This window comes from Vanessa tameamea, chromosome 24, assembly GCF_037043105.1.
Source record: "Vanessa tameamea isolate UH-Manoa-2023 chromosome 24, ilVanTame1 primary haplotype, whole genome shotgun sequence".
Classification (NCBI taxonomy): Eukaryota; Metazoa; Arthropoda; class Insecta; order Lepidoptera; family Nymphalidae; genus Vanessa; species Vanessa tameamea.
The window spans coordinates 8,121,335-8,145,176 of NC_087332.1; the positions used below are offsets into that span (position 1 = coordinate 8,121,335).

General features: G+C 33.0%; 2 protein-coding genes across 2 annotated transcripts in view; one reads left to right on the forward strand and one right to left on the reverse strand.

Moving 5' to 3' along the window:
- Positions 1 to 23,842, reverse strand: part of LOC113396031 (alpha-2Db adrenergic receptor) — a 467,800-nt gene that overhangs the window by 35,719 nt on the left and 408,239 nt on the right. The gene's annotated exons all lie outside the window — the stretch shown is intronic.
- The window catches only part of LOC113396032 (uncharacterized), a 28,669-nt gene continuing 24,276 nt past the window's right edge, over positions 19,450 to 23,842 (forward strand). Inside the window, exons 1-2 of the mRNA XM_064218716.1 lie at positions 19,450 to 19,879; positions 22,811 to 23,654. Of these exons, the coding sequence (XP_064074786.1) occupies positions 19,450 to 19,879; positions 22,811 to 23,654 (1,274 nt within the window). The remainder of the gene's footprint in view (positions 19,880 to 22,810; positions 23,655 to 23,842) is intronic.

Consider the following 23,842-nt stretch of genomic DNA (forward strand, 5'->3'; position numbering starts at 1 on the left):
GCATGTGTCTAATTTCAACGAAATTCTGCCACACGTGTATTCCACCAACCCGCATTGGAGCAGCGTGGTGGAATATGCTCCATACCTTCTCCTCAACGGGAGAGGAGGCCTTAGCCCAGCAGTGGGAAATTTACAGGCTGATTATGTTTTATGTATGTAGGTGGCATTGCGCTATTGACGCTCTCAATAGTTAGAGATCTATCCTCGCTCTAAGGGCCCCTTGTAATATTATTGTCGACGTGCATTAGTGACCTGTCTTAGTGTGCGTGAGACAAAGAGCAAAGTCAGCAAAAAAATTCAAATTAGATTTTTTTTTTTAAAACATCACACACATTACTCTGATCCCAATGTAAGTAGCTAAAGCACTCGTGTTATAACGACGGTACAATAAACACCCAGACCCAAGACAACATGGAAAACTAATAAACTTTTTCTATATCGACTCGGCCGGGAATCGAAACCGGGACCTCGGAGTGGCGTACCCATGAAAACCGGTGTACACACTACTCGAGCACGGATATCGGCATCGTCGTCGGATTATATTCGTTAAGTTTATTTTATTTAATTTAAAATTGAGGGATACCTTCGTTAATGAACAGATCTATACAAAAAATATTCAGAACTGTTTATTAATGGTTGCTCAAGACGTTTTAAGGGTTCCATTATCACGATGCGGAATCATTATGAAAAACTTTATTAGAAAAATAATGATATTAAAAATTGTACCTGATGGTATTTTAATGGCAATTTTACCTGATGGTACTGTAATGGCAATTTAGTTTTCGTCCAGACTGTTGCGTCTCCCATTCAGAGATCTTGATCGAACCAACCACCAACCAATTTATTTAAAGGTCTTTCGAGATGGAATAGATCGAAAGACAGATTCATATGAACTTAACAAAAATATATCTCGTATTCTCGTTTCTGTATTTCATTATATTTTCGAAATGATAAATAATGTACGACTCAAAGTACGTTTATTTAAATTCTTCTTACACGACGAGTGTATAAAATATTTATACGAGTATAAATCAAAGTCGATATTTTTCTCAGCGTGTTGGATTTTGTTCATTATTCAGTCAATGTTTTTAGAAAGGTTTTAGTGTAAAATATTCATACGAGTACATTATTTCAGAATAGTTAGATTTCTATGTCATACGCTGAGTAAACTTCAAGAGATATGATGAATGTCTATATATATATATTTTGGTATTATTTGGCGGACGAGGACATGGGCCTGATAGTAAGTGGTCACCACCGCCCATAGACAAAAGCGCTGAAAGAAATATTAACCATTCCTTACATCACCTATGCGCCACCAACCTTGGGAACTAAGACGTTATGTCCTGTGCCTGTGATTAAACTGGCTCACTCACCCTTCTAACCGGAAAACAACAATACAGAGTACTGTTACTTGGCGGTAGAATATCTGATGAGTGGGTGGTACCTACCCAGACGGGCTTGCACATAGCCCTACCACCAAGTGAAATATTACACATAGAGCAAGCATCAAGTATTATTTATATACTTGATGCTATATGTGCCCATCTTGGCAGGTGCCAACCACTCAAATATTCTACCGTAAAGCAATGCTTAGTATTATTTGGTTTAGGTGTGAGCCATTGTAACTACAGGCTCAAGCGCCATTACATCGCAGTTCCAAAGGTCGGTTTCACATTGGTTATGTAAGGAATGGTTAATTATTTTTACGGCACCAATTTATATGGGCAGTACACCTATCATCAGGTGACCTATGCCTTTACTATAAACCTGAAAAAAAAAAAATAGTGTAGCTTAACTATTTGTGTTTGGTGAAAGAATAATTAAAAAGTTGGTTGTGACCACGTATTACTGTGTAAGGCTATGAAGTATTCATTTTCATATAAAAAACAAATTCATCATGAATATCTTTAAGCGAATACGACAGCATCGAAAGAGACGAATATTACGAGATCATTTCAAATATTAACAATATGATATCCGTTCGGTTGATTGTTTTGGAGATCTTAAAAACGAGTCTCTATTTTGCCAACGAAAAGGGAATATCAGAGATGCGTAACGATTTTATTAGGTCAACGTTCCTCGTGCGAGCGAAACTATTATATAGCGAAATAGAACATGGATTGTTGAAATGGTCCAGTGGGTTGATTAGTGGTTCAAATACGAGGCAAACAGCCAGAGTTTTTATATATTCCTTTAATTTTTTTAGGTGTTCATCCGCATTGGGACCGCGTGGTGAAATAATTACATCGCTCCGTCGGATGGCTCGAATATGTTAGCCTCTAATACTTAAGAGTTTACTGCGAGGAGAGAGGGAGCGTATGGGCTGACGCGTTCTCCTCTGAGATTTTAGGTGAAGCAGGTCAGCGGGGGCATATGATAACACGCGTCATAAACACATAGATCCGTCTTAAGCCATTCTGTGCCTAATCTTCCGCTGCACTGTGACAGTCTCATTACTGCTAGAAAATAAAGTGTATGTCTGTTTATATACTTATATATTTGTGATCAATAACATATACATATATGTTGTGTATATCTAAATATCGGAACAGTAAAATAATTTCAGTTTATAGCATGATATAGCGCCGTATTAAACTATAAATCATGGATAGTAAGCCTTAAATCCGTCGGTATAAATAATACATGATACTGTTCACGCCTGCAAATTCGAGAAAAAAACGGAGTTTTTCTTTTTTAAAATAACCTTTGCAGGATTTAGTGTTCGTGCTACGATATGTATGTTTTATGTAGTGCTTACCGTTAAAGTGAATGTACGGGGACGTGATATCACTCGTTTGTATGTTTTTGTGTTCCAGACTTACGGTTTTGTTTAGACGTGTCAGATAATTAAACAAAGAATTTTATAATAAAAACAGATTTAACGGACTTAAACTTAATCGAGGGCTCAATTTGTTCTGAATTTCTAATGAATGAATAAAACATTATGAAGTTATCAGAACCACTTCGGGTTCATCCGAATTCTACGACGCGATACGAAATTTTATTATAATTAAACAATATGGCGGATTGAACAGTCTTAACAGACGTTAACTATGGTACTAAACATAAGGAACCATATACAGAAATTATCGTTGGGGTAGCGGTATAGCCGAGATGGCCCAGTGGTTAGAACGCGTGTATCTTAACCGATGATTTCGGGTTCAAACCCAGGCAGGCACCACTGAATTTTCATGTGCTTAATTTGTGTTTATAATTCTAACTTGTGTGTATCTAAACTCTGTGTGTCTAATTTCAACGAAATTCTGCCACATGTGTATTCCACCAACCCGCATTGGAGCAGCGTGGTGGAATATGCTCCAAACCTTCTCCTCAACGGGAGAGGAGGCCTTAGCCCAGCAGTGGGAAATTTACAGGCTGATTATTATGTTTATTATGTAGCGGTATTATCATAACACGCAAGGAAGTACAGCGGGTTGGTTGAGAGGACTCATGACGGCATAAAACAGTGCCGATTGGCGTCACGGCATACTAGTCGATACCCAAGTTGCACCAGAATTGAAGGGTGAGTGAGCCAGTGTAATTACAGACGTTTCATTGGCGATGTATAATTGGCGATGTAATATTTCTTAGAGCACCATTGCCTGTGGGCGATGGTGATCACTTACCATCAGCCCATATGCTCGTCCGCCAACCGAAAATATAAAAAAAATAATTGACTTCAAAATTATTATATCATAACCGCTGGAGATTATAAATAAATAAAGAGAAATTGAAAATTATTCGATCTTCGTACAAGCTCATTGAAGTTCCACTAAATTCTAACAGTTACAAAAAATGATTGATTGAGCAACATTGACGTTTCATTACGCAATCAATCATCGCCTTACACTGGAAAAGCTAAAAGAAAAGCGCGCACGGTATCCCATAGATCTTATATTTGACAGCGCATTCCCAATTCCAGTGTAAATATTCGGAAAGTTACCAACAAGCGAATTGTCGATAATATCGATTGAAATCAAAATCAAAATCATAACTAAACTCAAATTCCTTTATTCAATATAGAAGAAAAACACTTACTTATTGATCGTCAAATTAAACACTACCACCGGTTCGGAAAAGGAAAGTAACAAGTGTGTGGTTGTTCCTTGTACCGATGCTATGAGAATCACATTTTCTCATAAAGTCATTAATATTTTTCCGTACATACAAAACATAACAGAATATATATTGAGAGTATTTTATTCAAGTAAACTTAACAATGAAGCGTTTTTGAATCGTCAATATTTAAACTCTATCACCGTTTCGGAAAGCAGTCTTCCGCGAGAAGAGAAACATCTTTCGAATAAACAGATTTAGAATGCCGTTCGCAATCAGGGTTCAATCCTGTGATGGAACCCGAGCCTAGATCGAGGCGTTTTATTTTTTCTAAAAAGTATTCTTTTAATAAATAATAAGATTTTTTTAAATTAATTTAGTCGTAATAATAATTTTAAAATGGTAAATTGATAACATTTTTTTGTATCTTATTATATATGCGTATACCATTGCCCAAAAAAGTTCTCTGTGCCGGATGCGAACGGAAAGTAGGGGTTTACAAGTTTATTCTTATTTCTTTTATTAATAGTATAATATCAGCTACATTACCCAAGCTGGATAGATAACATTAAACGTATTTCTGAGCGAAGAAACAACATAAGGAACGATGAAGGCTGCTATCAAAGGATAATTATACTATAAGTTACATTAAGCCTATCAATGGTCCCAGAGGATACGGCCCGCTCACTTTTTGCCATGCACCGACCGAATCATCAATTTCTCTGAAGCCGAAGGAGATTTATTCTGATTTATTAAATTCGGCGTTTCTTTAGTCCCAAATAGGATTAGTTCCTTTGAAATATTTTTTGGACGGTTATTAAATCTGCTGATGTTATTTTTCATTAATTCCAATCAGAATTTCTTGTTTCGAAACAGGATGATGGACTGCCTCATTGTTTTAATGTCTTGCTCATAAACCCAAGATTGGGCCAATGAAAAATTATTGGGTCTGGTAAAAAATGTTGTTACTAGTCTGGTCTCGAAGTTGGAAGTATGAAAACCATGCCTCTAAAAGCACGTATAGTTTATCCTGTGCTTGAATTTTTTTCCAATTGTTTTGGGGTTCAAGTCGGTCATAATTTCTACAGTGGCCATTTTTGATTTTGATTTGTATACACTTATTGCAGTCCATCTAAATATTACAGATGAAAATGTTTTTATTTTTTTTTTTCTAGCATAGAGTTCTCATATATGTGTTAAGATTATTTAGAAGTATGTATGTATTTAATTCTAGGTACAGCATATATCAATTAAAAATAATTAATTTTATTATGTATAATACATGTTTTGGAATATTGACCAACTAAATTTATGCAAATAAGAACAAAAACAAAATGAAAGAAAAAATAACTCTTTATTGCACACAAAATATACAAAAGGAAAGTTAAATATACCTTAATTTATTAGATTTTGAGTTTACAAAGGCGCCATTGTGTATATAAGCAATCTCTTACAGGCAACCTTTAATAAGGAAACAGTCAGTAAGGAATCGGGATAGTGCAATTGATATATGCTGTACCTAGAATTAAATACATACATACTTCTAAATAATCTTAACACATATATGAGAACTCTATGCTTGAAAAAAATAAATAAAAATATCTATATATAATATAAATTACTATGTGAGCAATGACAAGTAATATCCTTATAAATGAAAAAAAATTTTTTTTATAAAAACAGACACTAATCTTCAAAAAAAAAAACCATTTTAACTTGGATATTTTAATTTGAGTTCAGCTGCGAAGAATAGTCGAATTTAGATTTAATTTAACTACTATGTTATAATTCATTTCGTCCATTGACATTAATATCATTTGACACTAAAACCTACAATCGACTAACCTCATTTTGTTCGAGCTAAATGACATATTCAATTAAATTTTGATACGATATCAATGCAATATTCATAAGTGTTGTTATTTTGAAAACTCATTCGTGAAATTGGCTGCACGATATCAATATTTAAAATATATTTTCATTAACAATAAAATAATATTATATTTAACACTACTTTATTAAGTCGAGTAGATTAAAGACATTCTATAAGAAACTCGATACTCACCGCCAACACGATTGATTTTTTTTATAGAAGTACGCGGTCGATCAAATAGTCCAACTAACGGACAATGAGCCTGCAAGGAATACTAACCATTCCTTACATCGCCAATGCGTTCCTCGTACCTGTACATTGGCTCACACACCCTTCCAACCGGAACACGACAATACTGAGTACTACTGTTTGGCGATATACTATCTGAGTTTCTTGCCGGTCCTAGTAGAATCTACTTTCCGAACCGTTGGTAGCTTTACGTTTGATTCAACACTGTATGACGATTCAAAACTGCTTTTATGAGCCTACATGAATAAAGAATATTTTGATTTTGATTTTTATGGTACCTTGCTAAAAGGGCTGGTGGTAGGGCTTGCGTACAGTTAATTGATAAGCGACATTGATTATAATAATAATAACATTTATTATTTATCAAAATATCGTATCAACGTAAGTGAGTAAGGAGGTGATTAACGAATTATTTTAAACAAATATCAATTATAATCATTGTTTTAATTTTATTGTGAATTTCGTATCGTATTTAGTAAAAAAAGCGTTCCAAAATGTAATTTAAACTATATATAATATGTTAATATTACGAAATCATCTCGCGCTACTGACTTTAGTTGATTTTAGAAAAGGTAATTCTCCCTGCTACAGTTAGCAGCCCTTAAATGTTTTATTGACATAATGTCATGTCATATTCATACGTACAAATACCTATATTTATAATTATTCAGTAAATTTCCTAGAGTTGACTGGTAGAGAAAACTTTTAGCGTTAAAACCGTCTTATGTAATATTTTTTTGTGTAATTTTTCATCTGATGGAAAGTGATTGCCACCGCTGATGGACATCTGCAGCACGGGGGCGCTTGGTGTTTTGCTGGCCTTTGAGGAATGAGTTAGCTCTTTTCTTGAAGGTTTCCGTCGGTTCGGAAACGCCAGCAAAAGTTAGTTGTCCAGAATGACTGCGTGACGCAGAAAGTGCCTTAAAAATCGCGCTGTTTTAGATTTCTGGACAACAACATACTGTAGATGGCATTTGGAATTCTGACAACAGTGGTATATTATGTAATAATGTATTCAACGAATAAACACGTAAACAAGAAAAGCAAACGAATTTCGAGTAAATACAGATAACTTTTCTTTTTCAATGTGATTCTCTTCTATAAAAGAAGTTAAAAATATAAACTCAAATTTACCAGAAGGCTTGACGCTTTACAAACGGCGGGTTATTCGTATTCATTGTCAGGTTTTTTCTGACCCAACCCACTTGAAACATTTTGTTACAGATGTGTAAGTGTCATGGAAATGTTATCTAGACTAATATTAATGTTTGTTTTTTTTTTTTTTGTATGTTGATAATCTCCAAAACCTATGAACGAAATTCTTTTACGGTTGATTTTTTACAGTAGAGTGAACTGTCAGACGTCACGTAAGGAAATAGAATCATGCCCCCCTCCAGAAGACCTCTTCCTCTCTTTCTCTTGTGTATGATTAATATTATTATTTTGTTTTAATTCAAATGTGATTCCTAATAAGAATGATGTCACTGTCATCTAAATTGTTCTCAAATAGTATTAAATTTTTTTTGTGTCTGGTATTTCATTGACTTGGGTCTCCCAAGACTCTTTCCGTTTTTCTTTCTGGAAGAAAGCTAGAGTATTCCTGAGTGTTATACATTTAGTTTATTTGTAAACTACACCCGAGCGAAGCCGGGGCGGCTCGCTAGTTTTATAACTTTATTAATTGTATACTTTTTTTATTATAGATATTGCCCCGTTGATCTCGTGGCTTTGTTATTAGTCACTATGACCCAAAACGGTCAAGAGGACTTAATTACAGGCAAGGCCGGATTAGCCATGTCGTGTCCTTTAACAATGAACGTCTCTGGGTCCGTTTGCTCTTCTCTAACTTCCTAAAATGTATTTATTCGGCTACAACGACATTGTATACATAAATACGACATTTTTACTATATTACGACGGTAAGTCATGAAAGCAATAATACACAGTATTAGAAATAACACTTTAAATTTCAATAGTGATTAATTTGCCAACATTAGTCTAGGGGCCCCCAGCCGATGAGGGGCCTCTAGATAGCATACATCGTCTACTGAATAATCCAACCCTGATTACGAGTTGGAGAAATTGCTTCTATTATTTGGTCTCAAGATAGTTTGAGGACCTAATGTTTGTTTCAACTATATACATACGCACTAAAAAGATCATACTGTATAATACGCTGGCGATCTTAATAGTGACGTTGTAAAAGATTGACAATGGAATTTGGAAAAAATAATCTTTTTCGAATGGTGTCCAAACTTTATTTTTAGTACTTGTCGCTCTACAAATTAGTCCATGCATTCGAGTAATAGTGTTTGTTTTGTTACTCAGTTGAGCTTTGAATTCGAATACGATTATTATTGTATTTGACAAGATTAATTATGAGGAATGATTATATACGATTACGTATACACGGTACAACTATTCGAGTGGCTGAAACGTTTACCCGAGGAGCGCCGGTCTCATAAATCAATGATTTGGTTAACATCATTAATAATATTAATGATGTTAACCAAATCAAAGAGTTATATTGACAGGAGTGACATTAGTGTGTTAATTTTTTTGTCGTATACCCAGATTAGAAACGTTTAATAAACAATTTAAAGAATGTGAATTTCATACGTAAATTACACTATTTTAGGAATCGAGAGATACTCCTAAATATAAATATTCTATTTTTTTTTCATTATTTATATTGTTATTAAATTAAAGATCGACGTCCAGGTCTAGATCGGCCTAAGTTAGGCCTAAGGATGTCATCCTAACAGAGTTCAGCAGATGTAGCAATTCTCTAAGGACCCCTTGATATCCTTATATATTGCAAACATGAAGGCACTAAGCCGATTTTACGTCACTAAGCCGATATGACCTCAATGAGACCAACGCCAGTAACAACTTTTCGGGGCGCATATGCAAGAACATACGTGCTTCGGACAGCACTTCGAATCGGGGCAGCTAGTGAGAAAAACCTAAGAACTTTTAAATAGCCCTGGATCTTGGGACTTGCGACTTTATACGCTACCTACAAAACCAAGACGAGACAAGAATTCCTATTTAACCAATGGTACAATAAATAGTTTAACGTTAAAAGAAATTCTCCGTATACCATTTCCAAATTCTTCTTGCCTTTGTCAATTTTCACGTTCTCAACCCATTTTACACGCGAGACCAACAAAAAGGGACCGGATATTAGTATAGGAATTTCCATAGCGTTCCAGTTAAGTACTTTGCAATGTGTACCCTTTTTAGTGTCTCCGAGTGGACCAGCTTTATTGTGCTAAATTATCGTTTTGTTGAGTCGAATCTGTTTTTGACGTGAGAGGCATCGAATTAGGGTGTAAAAAGTACTCGCGTAGAGTAGTGGACGAGTGTCCCTAATGCGTTTTGAATGTCGACAAGTTTTACATACATGAGACTCTCTTTGTTCAGCTGAATTATTTTATCATTTAGAAATTGTTTTTTGTTTATGCGTTTTGAGTTACATATTATATTAACTACTCGTGCCGGCTTCGTACTAGTAAAATTTATTCAAAGGTACTATTTCGCTCTCTTATAGTTGATTTTGTTGAAATTGACGTTTGCGCTATAATGTAAACCTATGTTTAAATTCTAGCTTTTTAGATGTTTTGGCTGTTTCTTGATAGTTAGTCAGGACAAACGATTGCATAAGAATAGATAGATATAAAGTTAAAATACGACATTTTTATAAAATAGGTACGTGGACAAGCAAATGGGTCTCCTGATGGTAAGCGGTGTCCACCATCCGTATATTTTTATACCTGTAGTATCTGACTAACTCTCCTTTCAAACAAGGACACAATGATGCTGAGTATTGCGACGACCTCCGTGGTCGAGTAGTGTGTACACCGGTTTTCATGGGTACGCCACTCCGAGGTCCCGGGTTCGATTCCCGGCCGAGTCGATGTAGAAAAACTTCATTAGTTTTCTATGTTGTCTTGGGTCTGGGTGTTTGTGGTACCGTCGTTACTTCTGATGTCCATAACACAAGTGCTTTAGCTACTTACATTGGGATCAGAGTAATGTATGTGATGTTGTCCAATATTTATTTATTTATTTATTATTATTGCTATTTGGCGGTAGAGTGAGTCAAGTGGTGGTACGTATCCCGTCAGGTTTGTACAAAACTTACTACTACGTAGTAAACTGCTTCGTAAGTACGGCTGTGAATCTTGAGGTCCTGGGTCCAATCCAGGTAAGATCAATAGCTGTTATTGGTTTTTCTGTCAATAAATTCTATGTAGAAGCACGTAAAGGATTGCATCCCATTCGACTATGGACGCTTGAATAAATAGAGACCAATGTATGTCTAATCCGTTATTATGACGCACACTTATCTACTTTGATATCTCCTAATATAATTATACATTACTATTACAATAATACAGTTTATAAATAAATATATTTACACAGAACAGAGAATTTAAATACACAGGGTGTCTCCGAAGAGCTGATCTCATGAGCGTCATGTTGTTTGTCGTCAGGGTATACGTCGGTCTTAACCCAAAGGTGTACCAATAAGTGATTTACATAAAAAATCCTCTTTAAACAATAATCGAGGTAGAGTACCCAAAATACTAGCTTCACTCGGTTATGAGGCCAAGTTGATATGTAACCGAGTCAGTGCTCTTGGGTTCCTTGTTGACTCCACAAATAAGTTTGTCATATAAATTCAAATTATTTTTATTCAAATAGAGCTGCACGAGGGCTTTTGAATCGTCAAGCGCTACCACCGGTACCAAATGTCGATTCTAAAGAAATGTACCGACAGCAAAACAGGTACATTTAATTTTTTAAGTAAATTGTAAAGTTACTTGCCGTCTGAAGTTATTGTGAATTTAATATTTTACAGATATTTATATATATATATATATTTTACTAATTGTTTAAATATATTTTAAATGAACCCTTTGTGACTTTTATTGGTGTCGAGGTTAAAACGTGTAATTCAATGGAGGGCAGGTAAATAAAATTTAATTTTACACAAAATTGGTACCTACTTGCAATAACCGCTATCTACGCAGTACACTTACCATCTTGATGGTAAGTTGTATTATTACTATTTTATTTTAAATAAATCAGTTTTAATGTGATTATTTTCAGCCTAATTTTTTTTTATTACATAATTAGCGACATATCCAAAATATACTAAACACTATACTATAAAGCCTAAAAACGTCCTGAAATTATAGTCTATCGAATAGTGAAAGTTTCCTTGTAAATAGAATGAGCGGTATTTACGTAAACTTAGATAAAACATTTTTTTTTTATAAATTTATGCCAATGAATTAACAACTTGGCTTCTTGAAAGGAGATCTTTGTCTAGGATTTGCACTCTGTTACTTAACTTTACTAACAAATTTATTATATCTATGAATTGCATTGTTATGTAATGAGCAAAAATTTGTATTGGTATCCTTTATAAAAAATATTATTTTCATTCTAGCTAGTGTTTACTCCGTGGTCGAAATTCGAACATATTTCGAATTTTGACGACAGAGCGATTTTTTTTCTCGTATTTCCAAAATAAAAAATTTAAAAAAAGGTTGTCAAGCTCTTGCGAAAAGACTAAACTGTTGTGACATATTATAAAATAAAGTCCTCATGCCGCGTCTATACGCCATAATCTCAAAACTCACCAAACTGGTTTTTTTTAGGGTTTTCATTAATGAACTGAGTGATTCATACAGAAGATAATACATTAAGATTTTCTGTCCGTGAAAAACCGGGTGTGGTAGCTTGTATATACATCAAATATAATGTCTATACATATATAAACAGGCAAAGAATCACGAAACTGAGAATTCATATTATTAGGAAACCAATAAGTCGTTAAAACGAATAACGTTGAAAGTAAATAATTGATTGAATATTTCTAAGCAAATGAAGAACATGATTTAGATTCTAGCATAATTAAGTCTGTCAGTATTAAAAATACTTAAAAGACTAAGTTATTCTGTAATAAGAAACTCGCAACTCACCGCAGAACGTAAAATGTCAGATTGTCATATACAACGCTGATTATAATACTCATAAAATTTATTTGATACAACTATCAAAATGGCGTATCGCAGTAAGTCAGCTGTCAACATCTCACGAGTGAGATACGAAGTGGATTCTTGCAGAATCGCAATGAAGATAGCTAGTGATATATAAAAGGACTATTAAAATGTCACATTGCCATGACATACAGATAAAATAAAAAAATAATTTTAAACTACTTTAATTCAAAAAGGACGTATGTATATATGTTTTGTTTGTCCGGAGCATCTTCGACTTTTATATTTGAGAATCGACTTTGAAAATTATTTTTGCTTAGGATTCAATGTAGCCTTAAGTTATTTTAATCACAAATTTCTTGATAAAGTATATTGTTGAGTTATTACTGTCAGTATTTTTATAATCGACAAATTAATTAATTAATTTTTCAGTTTATATTTTTCTATAATATTTGATAACATTACTGGGAAGTCAAGGTCAAAGTCAAAAGTCGAAGTCAAAAATCTTAATTCAATATAGAAGCATTACACTTGCATATTAACTGTCAAAAATCTACCACGCCATGAAACCGAGCGTAACGCTCAATAAGAAATATTATTAAAATAAACGCAGAATAATAAAACTTAATGATCCAGAACATAATCTTTTGGTTCTTATACCCTTAATTTCCGTTTGTCAAGATCTGCGTCGAAAGTTTGATACAATCTCGCGAAATGTTTGCCGGCATTGTATTAACTTTAAATTAACATATTTAAAGTAAAATGTTGCTTAGAATATAAAAACATATGAAAGTGACATCTCTGCTTAAATGTTTATAATATAGGTAGGCAAGGACTTATAATAGGTCCCCTGATGATAAGTGGTCTCCTGTTCCCGTAGATTTCGTCACTGTAAGAATTATTAACCATTCCTTACATCACCAATGCTTCACCAAGCTTGGGAACTAAGATGCTTTGTCCGTACTTGTTACACTGGCTCACTGATTCAAACCGGAACACAAAAATACTAAGTATTGGTGTTTTGCGATAGAATATTAGATCAGTGATGGTTCCACCAACAGCTTGCTTTGCTTTATCACCAAGTAAACGACGTCTACTTTATTTAGGTTGACAAATAATCATTCCATAACGAAGTGAATCATTATAAAATTTACAATTATAATCGTCCTTTCAATTTATAGATTCACACCATGATAAAAATGTTGTGGATAGTATTACTGATTATAGCCAACGTCCGTAATGTATATTTAGCCGAGACTGTCCTGTACTAGTGAGAAGAACTCAAGTGGAAATTCGAACTTAAGCCTAGTCAAGCACCACTGGATTATCACGAGTGTAATTTATATGTATTATCTTGTGCTCGGTGTAGGAAAACATCGTGAGAATACTTAGATGAGCTGATGAAGAATGTCCATTTACAACCCACTGTGGACTTAAATTCAGAAAATAATAATTGCGTACATTATTCTTGTTGCCAAAAATATGAATTACATATTCATCCAAAGAAGCGGCATTTAAATAAAATAATATCTATGTTGAAAATTGCTCATAAATTTCATGTCAAAGTGTTGCCAGCACTTTTAAATTTTTATCACGAATTTGAATTCTCTATGGACATAAAATGATTGTACCTATACAACATTCAACATTTTTATTGCTATATTTGTATCTCCACGGATATGTAGTGCCTTTGGTGTATTTATTTTTAATTTTATATTTCATTTTTGTGTGCCTGTATATTTTTATTCAGCATCACAATTTAAATTTAGTAAATTATAAATGTCCCACTCCTGGTCTAAGGCCTTCTCTCCCTTTGAGGAGAAAGTTTTTGAGCTTATTCCTCCACACTGCTTCAATGCGGCAGAATTTCATTGAAATTAGACACATGTAAGTTTCCTCACGATATTTTCCTTCATCAACAATCACGAGATTGATTATAAACACAATTTAAGCACATGAACATTCAGTGGTTCAACTTGCCAGGGTGAGCCTGTAATCATAGGTTAAAATGACTGCGTTCTAAACAACATTTATTTATTTAATTTATGAGTCTCCAACAAAAGATACAAACTAAATAAATATTATTAAAATAAAACTATATAACGGTTACAAATTGTGTGCTCCTTCAATTACAGGCGACCACAGAATGCACTAAGCAAAAAATATTTAAATACAATTAAGATAAAAAGTGAAAAAATAATACGTAGCAGTAAAAATACAAATTAGAAACTTAAAATTAAGAAAAAGCTTATTAATTAAATTCTTTGTATTATCATTATATTAGTATTAAGTTAAAAGTTTAGTGAGACGGTCGGCGCAGCATGTCTTCTTCTTCCATACTTCTCTGTCGGACGTCATCTCACAAGTAACATTCTTTCTAACCATATCGTCTTTCACACAATCCATCCATCGTTTCTTTGGTCGTCCCCAACCTCTATATCCATCCACATCCATTCTCAAAACCTTTCTCACAACATGGTCCTCATTCCTCCGCATAACATGCCCATACCAAGACAGCCGGTTTCCAGATAGCTTCTCGGTTACCGGTGCCACTTTCGAACTTCCTCTTATGTACTCATTCCTTACTCTATCCATTCGCGTAACACCACACATTCCTCTCAGCATTCTCATCTCCGCCACATGCAATTGTCTTTCAGTCATCCCTTTTATAGCCCAACACTCTGATCCATATAGAACAGCAGGTCTGACCATGGTCTTATAGATCTTCCCCTTAAGTTTAAGGGGAATACGGGGGTCACAAATTGTTCCCGTAACCTGCCACCATTTCATCCACATTGTGTGTCATCCGTTAATTGTTAAAAAAAAGACGTGATATGCTATTCTGCAGTGTGATTATGTATCTCACTTCGTATCTCACTCGTGAAATGTTGACGTGTGTCAGTCATACGCCATTTTGATACGTGTAGCCTATAAATTGTATAATTATTATAATCGGAACACATGACATTCTGACACATCAAGCTCGTGTTCTGCCATAAGTTTCGAGTTTCTTGTTACAGAATAACCGAACTGCTACGTATCCTTTAAGTGTTATAATTATAACAGGCAATATCGCATTTCACTTTTTGACATATCACTATCGTGTTTGCGGTGAATTTAGAGTTAATCTTACAGAATAAGCTCCACTCTGAAAATTTGTCTTTTTGCTTGCGTATTGTGCTTATCTATACTGATATTAGAAATATAAAATTTGTTTGTTTGTAAGTAGTAATCTCGTATCTAAGGATACAATTCTAAAAATGTTTTCACTTGTAGAAAGCTAGAGTATTAATGAGTGAGTGAGTAAATTATGTCACAACATTTTCTTTATTAAAAAAATGTACCCGTTAGTTAGCTTTAGTTCTGATTTTTCATCAACGGTAATTTCTGGCCATGACCGAAGAACACTGTTATTTAAAATCTTGATCGTGTATTTGTAGGCGCGATATGATATCTCAGATTCCAAGGTTGGTGGCGTATTGGTACTGTAAGGGATGGTTGATATTTCTAACAGTATCAATATACATGTATGGGTAGTATTGACCATTTAATATCAGTTGCTTACCTAAATTAATAAAAAAAAGCCAAAGATAAAAGGTCGGATAATATATGCAAAATGAGTATTAACCAATTTCTCAGGTCAAAGTTTTGTATATTCAAAAGCTTTAATTTTAACGCATTTATGATTTCGACGTTGCTGCATGAAAACCAGACAGACGAAACAAACTCTACATTCGTTATTAAATTAGCGTTTTGGCTTACTCGTGGATGTTTTATCAAAGCTTTACAGGGGTCAATTAGGTGATCTGATGTTAAATAGTGGTGTTGTTAGGTCGTTGAGAGCAGCGGGCAGCGGAGCGGAAAGCGAGTTTTAGTTGTGAACAATACTTTAAATATGTGTTGTAATTTAGTTTTTGAATGAGACTTTGTCGGTGGACGGGAATTTGGCCCACCTGGTTGTCAGTCGTCACCATCCCTATTGAAAACGTAAGAAATATAAAATATTGTTTTTTTAAGCAATCTTGGGAACTAAGATATTATGCCCATGTGTCTTTAGGTGTAACACATGGGCAAATTGGATAACTTACCTTTCAAACCGAAACACATGAATTCTGAGTATGGATATTTGTTGGTAGAATGTGATGAGTGCGTGGTACTTACCCAGACGGCCCTACCACCAAATATTATCTTATAGGTGCCCTAAAACTTAGCGTAGGCTTATACTCCTTATTACTTTTTATTTTTTATTTTAGGTATTTACCGAATATAATTCATAATATACATTTCCTATAAAGGAAGACTAAAAATAATTAAAATATACTTGTATACAAAAACGTATTGGCTATACATAGCTCAGTTAACGCTCTGCAATGTTATTCCTTGGTAAGAAAAAATATATTCCATTTCTCTTAAACATCAGTCACATATATTTAAGAAATAGTTTAAGTTAATGAGTATTGAGTATACCTTGGTCACTGATTAGATTTTTTTCCGCCAAACAACAATACTAGGATCGTTGTTTTCCAGTTTGACAGGTGAGTGAACCAATGTAACTACAGGTACAAGGTACATAACATCTTAGTTCTCATGATTGGTGGTGAATTAGCGATTTAAGGGATAGTAAACGTTTCTTACAACGCATTTGTATGGATGGTGATCGTCCGTCCGTCGACCAATTATATAAAAGAAAATAAAAAATAAAGATTCCGCTCCTCTTGTACGAAAGCGCTACCTTATATGTAGTTTTAATTTACAAGTAGGGAAATTATGTTCTTGTTACACAACTTGAATGAATTAGCGAAAAGTTAAATTACCTTAACATTAACAAGACTTACCTTGTGGGAATATAATATTTCATATTCGAGTTTTAAATATCATTGTAATTCGTGTTGCTAGTTCACGTAAATTTTTATTTATTTTATTTTATTTTATTTTAGGGAAAGAAAAAATGAGATGAAACTTATGATATATTTATGTACATTAATGGCTACATTAACAAATTAATTAAAGACTAAATATTTATAGATGTCTGTACATATTATTTATAAATTTTTCTTATTTACTTTATCTAAATTTATCTTTTGGATTGAACCGCAGACTGGCAAGCAGGTCTGGTCAGACGTTGGCGCTGTGATAAATTTTCATTATTCGTTTCCGCTACCAACCTTGGGAACTCGATAGAAAAAGAGTTACTGAGTTCCTAGCTGAGTTCTTGTCGGTAGAATCTACATCCTGAACCGGTGGTATCTTCACTTAATATAGTTTGTAAAATGATGATTCAAAAGTGCTTTTAAAAGCCTACTTGAATAAAGTATATTTTGATTTTGAATCATTTCTCCTTTTATTCAAGAATATATGTTTGAAGGTAAATTATGTAATAGAATAATCGCTTCTGATGGTGATGTTGAAGATGTCTTTTTGACCGTCACGTCTAAATCAAGCAACAAATATTACATGACACAAATGTACAAAATCACAGTCTTACTATTTTCTCACTCAAAATCTGAAGGGACGGTCAATACAATACAACAGAAAATAATTAAGGGCCAGTATCGACTACTTTAAGTAATGGCCGAGGCACGAAAGTGTAATGCCAATTTTTCGGGCTGCTTATAGGAATATCTTGACTGATAACTTTTAAAGGTATGATTTCGTTTCTTTTCCCTGACCCTCGGGATCTACAGGCATCAAGGTTACGAGTGAGTTAATGATTATGTTGATGATGATGCCCTTCTGACTAATTTCGACTTCGGCTAATAATCTTGTTTCAAACTAACCAAAAAGAAAAAGTTCAAGTGCAGCACCAACGGCTTTATGAACTTCTTAACCACAGGAGTGTTAACATTCTCAATTTCCATACGCCTGCTAATTACAATTTCTCCTTAAAAAACCCAAACATTTTTTTTAGCGACTGACTCATTCTAGTCTTTAAATAATAACAAAATGTTTATAAATAACATGTATATATTATTTAATTTATTAGTTTATTTTGTAAACAATTCAAGAATGCACTATGATCTCACCGGTAGTTTAAACTTCGGGTTTGCGTGATTTATTACACGTTGAAGATTAGTTCATATCAGACGTAAGATTAATATTATAAATGGGTTCATAGTTTTTAATAGCAATGTGAGTAATTATTTGGTTATAAGTTTTCTATTTGATTTTTAGTATCGATAACATTTGTTAGAGATAAATTTCGGGTGGAACTCCGAACTATATAAATTTGAAATGATAAAATAACCATTTCTGTTATTTAGTACGTGAAAAATTGTTTTTTTTTTTTATACATCTTAGTCACCGTTTGTGACTATGTCGCTCTGTTAGTTACACAATAAACTTTTTACATTTTTACTTTCTTAAACTTATTTGTTAGGTTATCGTGCAATGTATAAGTTTTCCGGCATTTCCTGACAGTAGTGAAAAAGTTTTTTTTTTTTTTTTAAATATGTAAGCACCGGAGATATGATATTTGATGATAAGTGGTCACTACCGTCCATACATATGCGCTCCTCACGCCACCAATTTGGGAGCTAAGATGTTATGTCCCTTGAGTTTTAATTAAGCCGGCTCACTCACCCTTCAAACCGGAACACAGCAATACAAAGTATTGCTTTTTGATGGTAGTACCTGATGGTAAAATACCTGATGAGTGAGTAGCACTATAAGAAATATAAATTACACCGCGGATACATCATTAATCTAAGGAGCTAAGATGTTATGTCCCTTGTGTCTTTTCTAACATTAGTTCATTCGCCCTTTAAACCGGAACACAACAATACTAAGTTTTATGGGCTTGCACAAAGGCGTATCACCGAGTAAAAACGGATTGTGATGATATATTTTTTTATTATGATGAATATACTAGCTTGTTTGATATTTTTGTAGATTGCATCCCAATGAAATTTTGAATACGAAGGCAGTAAAACGGACGAAACAAATTCCTTTTCATAAACATAGAGAAATAAAAACAGAAATTTCGACGAAATATTCCTTACGTAACTGATACTAAAGAAAATTAAATGAGATAAAATGCTATTATTCCTTCTGTTCATGTCTTATGTCTCGTTGGGACGCTGTGTCGACAGAGACGTGATTTCGTGTAATGGCCTTGTGTTTGATCATGTTTATTATGAAAGAGAAGTATTGATGGAAAACCTCGGACGGCCGTATAATTTGGTCATACATAAATACTCCAGTACTCTCTTCTTTAGCCATACGATCCATAAAGGAACAGACGTTGATTTTGAAATAATGTCATATGATTTAAATAGGAAAGTAGCTAAAGATATTAAAGGAGTTCCTGGTGGTTATGCTATTGGGTATGATCCTGGCAACGACGATATATACTTCGGCGGACATGACGGCATATACAAGTATAACTTTTTGACCAAGTCCGCTGAATTCTTCGCCGAAGAGGGCAAGTCTATTTGGGGCTTATTCATAAGAAATAATTTTTACTACATCGATTACCCGATGCAGAAGCTACACGTGTACATCGATGACAAATTCGTCAAAGTCGCTGAAGCTGTTAATATTGAAATTGACAATTTCTTTGTAACGAAACAGAAGGATATTTATTTCTCAAATAAAACGGCTCTTTATAAAGTTGATAAGATCACTAGGAGTACCATCGTTCTGGATGACGATATTGCTGTAAGGCAAATAGTGGATGACAGTTACGGTGATATTTATATCTGTGGTGGTAATGGCATTTATGTTGAAGATAAACCCTATACTAGAGTTAAACGGTTGGCAGAAATGGAAAATGTGTTTGGCATGACTTTCGAAGAAAATGATCATATTATTTATTCTGATAAATACGCTATATATAGACTTTTTCCTAGCAATAATAGTATGTCATGTATAGGTGCTATTTCGCGAAATACAAATAAAAATATCTTTGAAGATATTTAAATGATTTAAGTTAATAAGTTAATTTTATGTACTGATTTGTTTTATTAAAAATATATACACAAAATATTAGTTTTATTCTCACGAATAGATAAAATCATATGGCATTATGATTTTCAATAATAATTTCCTTTCAAAGGAGCAATAAGAAATAATTCAGTAAGAATTTTACCAAAAAAGAAATTTTTACTTTTGATTTTTCAAAGAAAACAAAGACCTACTGGAATGCTGTTAGTTCCAAGAAATTAATAAACTTCTTTATCATATAAATTTTTAGACGGTATACTAAACAAGACTTGTTCGTTCAGACAGACGCTGGCTGGGTTTCAGGCATTTTTGGAAACTATAATTGGTAAAATGTTACTCTTGATATTAACATTAATTAATAATAACATTAGTTACGTAACTTACAAGAAGCAAAATTATCGTATTTAATCTATATGTATAAACACTCGATTCAATATATTTAATCGTAATTATATTTCAATTACTTCATTTGTTGTCATTGTTTTCCTGTGAACTATGTTCAATTACACGAATGTGAATAATTTTGGTAAATATACATCGTGCACTTCTACATATTTGATACGATCTCATAGTGGAATATCATGCATGCTAATAATAAGCATAAAAAGCAATAAAGACTAATCGTTATAAATAACAAAAGAAGACCAATAACAGAATAACAGAAGAAGGGACAACTTAGAATTATTTGAAGTTGAAAAATATATAAATTCTTCGAAGTCACGAGCAGAAGTAGTTAACGAAAATAATGATGTCATTTGCATCACAATTGTTATGAAGTAGAATTAAAACAAATTGTCGGTTATAACACTGAACGTGAACACAATGATTGTTTTATTTTATGGTACAAATTGTAACGTATTGTCTCGTTTCAATCGACTGAAAGTGAATTAATTTTACGCTTTAATTCACATGTATAATTGTTTTATAAAATTAATACATCTGCATGCGTATTGTCAATGTGTTTACAGGTATGTTTAATTTAATTTAATTTCTATTAATTTTACTTTTTTTTTTTTTGTAAACATAATTAGTTTCATTAGATAAATCTTGTCAAATTTTTTCATATGAATTGTAGAAGTTCTTTATAAAAAAATTACTTGCTAATTGTATAAGTTTTTAATTGGTGCTTACAATTTTTATTATAATCTAGTGTCTATCATGTTCATGCATAGTACTATCCGTTGTTCGTAGGAGTTCATCGCAGCTACTGTTTAGGCTTCGTAGACAATCAAGCGAAACTAATTGTTTCTTGAATACAGTTATCGAGAATACGCTGTTCACATATTTTACTTTTGGTAGATTCAAAAATGGAATATAGTTTTGTTCAACTGCTTGATTCGTTTAATAGTTTTAAAAAAGTAATTTATACATATCTTATTGGCTGCGTAAAATATATTAAGTATTTCGTAGTGAACCGTTGGACCTTTCTTTTTAATCATCTTACTAACAGTGAAAATAAAACCTGTAATTTTTTTTAGAATTCTATACTCATAAATGTTATCTCAATTATATGAATTCCTCTTCATATTCCTTATTTAATTTCAAAGTCCCATTCTATCATAATTACTATTTAATCCTTAGTCAGTTCTATATGTTTTTAACTTTAAGTAACTGAAATAATATTGATATATTTAAGGTTATGTGTAGTTTGTTAAATTTTGAAGACATTTTGTAAAACAATGTCTTCAAAATTCAACCGTATCTCTAGTCCTCGACATTCGTTTTACTTAATTTGAAGACATTGCTCAAATTGAAAAGTATTATGCTTCGAGTAAAACAAGATTTACTCTGAGAAGACGAAAAATATAAGTAATGTCTAAAATAAATTGCTTTAGCTTTAAGAAATATAATGAAAGAATTGAAAACTTTTGAAAGCAGAAGAAACAAAATAGCTACTCTATTTTGTACCGCATTTTATTCCCAAAATAAGTAAAAAAAAAGTATTGGCCGCGTGCCACACATTCTCGTATCCTTGCCAAACTCAAAATTTTGCATCTATCTGACTTGAATTGATTTGCGTTGTATGTAAGAATATTTTGTTGAAATCAGATAATATTATTGATATAGTTTCTCAATGGAAATATTTGTATTAAATTCATAGTAAGCTTTAAGTAGTGTTAAACAATTTTGATACTTGAATTACTTTTATTTAAAAAAATATTGTTATTCTATTCTAATTTTAATATCTATTAAAGTATTTTTTTCTTCTAGATGGATCATAATTCTATTTTAAAAATAATGTATGTATGTACATTTGTACAAAATTGATGACATCGAGACTTTTTAATTTCGATTGGAAGGAAAATGTTAAAAGAAATCTTTATACAAGTTATTTTGCACGATTTAATTACTGAACTAATAATTATACTACCTTTAAAATGTTATTTGCTCTTGCCCCGATGCCAAGTCACATTTATGATCATCATTCATCATTAACAGCCTGTAAATTTCCCACCGCTGGGCTAAGGCCTCCTCTCCCATTGACGAGAACTTTTGGAGCATATTCCACGACCACGCTGCTCCAATGCGGCTTGATGGAAACAACACATTTATGAGTCTAAGTTATATAATCATAAGGCTAAAATTATTTGTAACGATAATTAACAGTAGCAATTAAACTTACACCAATGATTATTATTCTTATTTTAAATATCATTTCAATTCTTTTTTTCAGATATGCAGATCAGACTATTGTTTCTTCTAATAACGTCAACGTCATGTATCCAAAAAGAGTCATGTGATCGATTAAAGATCGGAGAAAATTGGTACGAGAGAGAGATACTCGTATCCGATCTAGGAAGACCATATAATTTGAATATACACAAAGCAACAAATACATTATTCTTCAGCTACACGCAACCAGAAACATATAGTGATGTTGATTTTCAATTAGCTTATTATAATTTAGATTCTAATGATTATCATAATATTATTGGTATCAGAGGTGGGTGTGCTGTTGCAATAGATCAAGCTAGTGATGTAATTTATTTAGGAGGTAGTGAAGGGATCTACAAATATAATATGCTGACGAGATTAGCTGATGTTTACAAAGAAGACGGTGTTAATATTTGGTCACTGTTTTATAGAAGAAATTTATTCTACATAAGTTATCCAGATCAGAGACTGTACATGGAATTTGATGGAACGTTTGTATCCGTTAAGGAGTTTAATGACATTGAAATCGATCATTTTCATATAAATAATGATAATGATATTTATTTTTCTAATAAAACAGGTTTGTATAAAACGAATAACAGTGCTAAGAACATTGAAGTTGTTAATGATTTAATATTAGTCAGGCAAATAGTTGAAGATGTTGACGAAAATTTGTATGTTTGTTCTAATTTAGGTTTATATTTAGTTAGAAAACATGGAATAGAGAGAATTTCAGATATTAAAAATGTCCACGGGCTTACCTTTGATAGAGATAATAATTACATACTATCTGATGAGAAAAATATTATGAAACTAATTTACAGTAAGTCTGGTTGTATGGTTGTTGATAATAATAGACATTGGTAATATGATAAGGGTGGGTTTAGACAGAGTCGCATAGCGTTTGTCGAATCGTTTGCTGAAAAGGCTGAAATGTATGGAACTAACGTGGCTAATAAAATGTATATATTGAACGGAATATATGAGATGTTAAAAGAATTCGTAATTGCGTATGTATGTGTGACGACCCTGAATCGTATTTATAACTATC